This window comes from Pterocles gutturalis, unplaced genomic scaffold (genome assembly GCF_000699245.1).
Source record: "Pterocles gutturalis isolate BGI_N339 unplaced genomic scaffold, ASM69924v1 scaffold10854, whole genome shotgun sequence".
NCBI lineage: Eukaryota > Metazoa > Chordata > Aves > Pterocliformes > Pteroclidae > Pterocles > Pterocles gutturalis.
Window position 1 is genome coordinate 13708 of NW_010128230.1, and position 5467 is coordinate 19174.

A 5467-nucleotide genomic window follows, 5' to 3' on the forward strand; every position below is an offset into this window, starting at 1 on the left:
AGGAGAAACAAGAGCCTGACAGGACAGAGGCTCACAGGACAGCGTAAGCCACATACGGTGCAGCTCAGAGCTAACTCCCGGAGTGACCTTCCCAGAAAAAGTGCGCAAGCTTGCAGGGAACTTGCAACATCAAGCAAAGAGATAAGCTCAACATGCCTGATGCTGGAAGGTCAACGCCAAGTACAACACAGATCTGCCCACAGAAATAACATCCACACAGAACTCTGCCGGGCCAGAGCTCCTCTCCGGGCAGCATTAGTTCCCATTTCTCCTACCACTGTTTCTTTACCACCTATTCCAGCTTTCGCCACAGCTCTTCTTCAAGGGCATTGAGACAAGAGCCAGGAGCGGGAGGAACTGTAACAGCTTCCAGGACGGCGCTGAACAGCGGCCTGAATGGTGCCGTTCACAGCACCCTCACCTGCCCTCCCGTTTACATTTAAGCTGCTCCTGGGCACAGAACACTGGATTAGAACAGGAAAGTGGTTTGCAGAAGCCAGGCAGAGTGTGCTCTCAGGGCTCAGGCTTTTAAGAACAAGACTTTTAAGAATTCTGCAGCCAATGTAGTGAAGGTGCGTTATCACTACCTATGGACTATGTATGATCCTAGAGAGAGAGAATCCACTGCCCCCCCCCCGGAGCTGGATGTGTGGGCTTGGACAACTCGTCCTTAGAACCAGAAAGAAACCCAGCAGCTCCAGGTTAGCATTGCAGGACTTTATACTCCCATTAACAAACTCAGGTCATACGCGACAGGACACTGCCATGAGGTAGTGACTGATGCAAATACAAACATTAGAAACAATATTTCCAATTAAAAAAGTTTATTTGAAGATTTGTAAAACAGCTCTGTGACAGACCAACATTTCCAAGACACTATGATATGATAACGCATTTTCCTATTGTTAGAATATAAAAAAGTCACAGTCCTTCAACTACCTAAAGAAAAGCATACATTAATGGACCAAACATTTCACTTCCAACACCACGAAAGTAAATGGGTTTGAGAGTCAGACTAACCAATAGCACCAACACGAGGTGATCACAACCCTGCGGGTCCGAGGCCGCGTTTGTCGTTCCTGCACAATGAAGCGGATGAGTGAAGCAAACCTCAACATCAGAACAGACCCACGAGCACGGCGGAGCTCACACAATGAAGCATCGTAACGCATTCTTTTTACATTCCATTGATGCAAACAACAGTAGCAAGCCAGAAACACCACAGAGTTACCGTTAAACTCCAAGCTTCCATTTTGGGACAAGAAAATCTCCCGAACTTACGAATGCCAGTTCCACTTTAAGCACACGACTTTATTCACTTTCTGTTTACATAATTTGTGCAAGAGACACATGTGCAATCAAAAGGTGGAGAACAAGATGCAGAATGGACGAGGATGCCATCATCACGCCACTGTAAAGCAGCACAGCCCTATACTGCTTTCCGATGGTACTCGGGAGGGGCTACTTCATAGTCACTGGCGCTAAACAATGCCGAGGAATTCTTTGCTAAATACCTAGGAAAAATAATAAAGATTGAATTACCTTCTTGCCTGCAGTCACCACTGTTTAGCACCACACGAGAGAGCTGTTAGGTGCTTGCTGAGACCATAAAACACAATTTCAAGAGTACAAACCCAACACTTATAGCTGGCTGAAGCAATTAAAGATTTGACAGCTCATGCCAAAAAATCAACTCCAAGCACCCAAGCTGCCAGGCACCTGGGGCTCCAGGGGAGCACAGGGAGGTTACAATTACCAGGATGGAACAGTTCTCATTTGAGGTTGTCAGCTGCTGGACCAATAATCAATTTACTCCTGACCACGCTCAAAGGGGTAGGGACAGGGAGGATCTGTCTGCACAAACATGGAACTTGAGCAGCTCAATGAGCGATGGTTCGAGCAGAACGAGCAATGGTCAACTGAGCGCAAGAGCAGAAGACAGGCATTACATGCCATTACTGCTCCGCCCATGGATTCCGGGGATTTCTGGTCAACACACTGGCTTCACATTTCTGTCTTTACAGCTGAAAGCTCTTTAGCACTTGTGTTTACTTCAGACTTACCCAAAAGACTAAGATCTACTCAAGACTCCAGGACTATTCCAAGGCGGGTTTGCCCTGGAAATCAGGCTGATCCTTCTCTAGTTTACTGCAGCGCTGTCCTGGATTTGCTGAGGGTTTTCTTTCAGCTTCCAGTAGCTTATCCAATCACACAGAGGTAAAAGCCAGTATTTACTGGCAAATAGCTTCATGCTTTGCTTCTCTCATTATTTACAAACCAGTGTTTCCAAACACTATCAGTATACCACTAGACCCTTGTACGAAAATACAGGGAACATTTCTCCTCTGCATGACAATCACAAACAGAAGTTTATGGCTCTAGTAAAAGCAGACCAAGAAAGTCTGCCAGCACAGCAAAAGCAAAAAGCAGCCCCGATGCTGTGAGCTGGCACGCGGCTGAGCAGTTTCACCCCACACACATTTATTGATAAAGAAATGGCAGAAGTACAATACAAAGTTCCTCCAGTGCAGTACAGGTGCATGGAAGCTGCTGAAGTCCTGCTCGCACATTCATGGGGGAACAGGTACGACACCTGGCACTAGACTGAAGTTTAATTCTGCTTTAGAGTCTCACACTCGGGAAACATTTACAGGTGAACAAAGCAGCAACTGACTCCACAGCTCCTTAGAGCAGTTAGGAAATCAAATGCCTGGTTTGTTTTTTTGTTTAAACACATTGAGTCTCGTATTATTTAGGATGAGGCTTTCATCCTAACTACAACACGTCTGCAGCACCACAGCGCACTGCAGTGCACTGAAGCTACAGTGACAATGTGTCCCAGAAATAATGTTAACAAGGTTCATCAGTTCTCAACATTTGCTCAATTGCTGTTGAGTAGCTGTTGTGTAATTTCATAGTTTGCTGTAATTGTCATCTGCTTTTTATAGCAACTACCACTAAATGCTTCAAAATTTCTCTTGAAACAAGTAGCAGTCTTGGACAGTTTAAAAGTGGAGACTAGTAGATACCTAAACACACGTTTAACTATCCATAACCTCAGTATCACTGGAGAGAAGTTTAAACCAGTCTTACTCGTTACTGGACAGCAGTTTGAGAAAGCTTCACTGCAATCTTTGCTGAACACACCATGCAGGAGCCCAGGACATAGGTGTCTGTTATATAACAACTGTTGACTGAAAATAGGCCACACAACAATAGCCTGGGCTTACTGACCTTTTTCTTTCCTGTCGAAAGACTTTAACAGTACTTACTTTAAGAAGTCATGCAAATAGTTTAACAGCAAAGCCAGACTCTTCTCGTCAAGAGGAGTGTAAGCAAGCATAGCTCCAATCCGCACTGTTTCAAAAGAAGGAGCACTTGTGAGTTACAAACATTTAACAAGTGGTTCAGTACAGGCTTAAACCTCACAGGAGCACATAAAAGCAGCCCAGGAATCTCTTCCAATATATACAAGCTCACTTAAAATAACTAGACTGTTGAAAATCCATTTCCATTCTAAATCCACGAGTGGCTCTGAACATTTTAGGTAAGTGGAGTAAGGAAAGATTGAAACCTTGTGCTTCATAGCTGCTTGTCAAGTTTCTGCAGCTCACACCCACCAAGACTCCAGACAGGAAGAGTCTGAATACTTCTAACTGCTCTCTTCAATCTCCAGAGGTACTCACCAAATAACCTCAGGAGGTGTGGGGCACCATAGACTTGAGACATTGGAGCATCTGGGTGATCTGCTAAAATTTCAGCATATTGAGGCCTCTCAAACTTGTACAGCAGTTGAGTTCCCAGCATGACATTGAAGTATTCTTTAATTCCAGCCACCACTTCATTGACTGCATACTCCCTGGTGAACAGAGAAGACACTGCAAGTCCTGTTCTAGTGGCAGGATGGACTCAGGATGAGAGCTGGTTTGGTGAGTGCATCAAAATCAAAGATCTTTAAAAGCCTGCAGATTTTTCAAGGACAGTTGTCTGGAGACCTTAAAATCTACAGCCACAGGGAGTGATGCATTTCAAGACCCCCTTTAAAAATGGACTGTTCTGAACTTGGTAAGAATTTAGGCAAACCAAGAAAAGCCTTGTTTTTAGTCATCTACTCACTCAGAGAAACTAACTCTTAGAGCAGTCCTGTTGAAGCACCAGGAAGGACAATAATTTGTAAGGGCACTGACCAGCAGTTCTGTTTTCAACCACAGTTAATCCCAGCTCCCACCAGTTCAAGAGTACAATCCTACTTTAAGTAATCAGACAGAACTGCTAGCAGAAGGGGACAGCCACCCCATACTGCAGGCAACTGACCCTTTCTAACGAGGCCTCTCAACACCACGCTCCTCCAGGCCTCCAACTTCACAACTAACTGAGGAATAACTGTGCAGGAATTAGCAGTGACAACACACATCTGAAGTATAACCCTCGCTCCACCCTGCAGACAAATTTAGAACAGCCATTAGGACAATTACATAAAAGAATGTTAGAACACCCTGACAAGTTAATAATATGCTTCCTGTTGAATGGAAGAAAATAACTTCACATTTCTAGTTTCTCTCCCTTTACAACAGGAAAGCTTAATTCAAGAATAAACACACCTCGTTTGCTGTCAGGACTGGACTGCTGGGGTAATTATAAAAAACAATAAACAACAAGCTATCACCTCAAGGTAATTAGCTCTGCCCATCTGGTTCTTTTCAAAGTCATCATCTACCTCCCTGTCCCCCACCCTCCACCTCCAGGAGAGAGTCCTCCCACACAGTAACACTTCACTCATCTCCCAGGCAGCATTTTTGGTAATTTGTTCAGTTCATTAGCAAGGGCCAATGACTTGATTCACTCCACAGAGGAAGCCTGAGCAGGAACGAAGGGGTGGAGAACTATTCACTTGGCTTCTGTCAGCTTCCTGAATCACCTCCTCAAAGATCTCTAAACTCCTCAATCACCTTGGTCTTGAACATGAAGCTGGACACAGGGCTGGGACGTGTTTAACAACCTTACTACATTTGCCATGAAGCACAAGTCCAACAACAACAGCCAAAGTAGTATTTAAGGTCTGCAATGACCACTACTTACTTGTTATCAGTATTTCCTCGTGATTTTTTGTAGTTTGCGTAATCCTCTAAAATGGAGTCAACATTCTTCTTGGCAGGAAGATAGAAGAGCTACAAGAGAAATAAAACTGAACAAATGCAAGTTGCCCAATTTATGCAGGCATTTACATCTGCATGCTAAATTAAACCAGCACGCCGAAGGACATTTCTAGAATAAAATTAACAGGTTAAGATGTTAACTGTTAAAGGAACACCCAACTAGTTCAATCATACACAGCAAGGCTCAGTAGCACAGCAAATTCACATGCTTGGGGTTTTTTTGAGGCATGGGCCCCAGCTCACTCATTTCCTTTCACAAGGGTGCTGCAGCCTGAAAACATTTGGGGGGGGGGGGGGGGGGCGGAGACATA

At 44.5% G+C, this 5467-nt stretch overlaps 1 protein-coding gene across 1 annotated transcript in view; it reads right to left on the reverse strand.

The window, feature by feature from the left end:
- Positions 1–1263: 1263 nt before the first annotated feature.
- The window catches only part of MORF4L1 (mortality factor 4 like 1), a 13748-nt gene continuing 9544 nt past the window's right edge, over positions 1264–5467 (reverse strand). Inside the window, exons 7-10 of the mRNA XM_010079532.1 lie at positions 5080–5168; positions 3687–3859; positions 3273–3357; positions 1264–1514 (exon numbers count right to left, since the gene is read on the reverse strand). Coding sequence (XP_010077834.1) covers positions 1430–1514; positions 3273–3357; positions 3687–3859; positions 5080–5168 — 432 coding nt within the window. The 3' untranslated portion in view covers positions 1264–1429. The remainder of the gene's footprint in view (positions 1515–3272; positions 3358–3686; positions 3860–5079; positions 5169–5467) is intronic.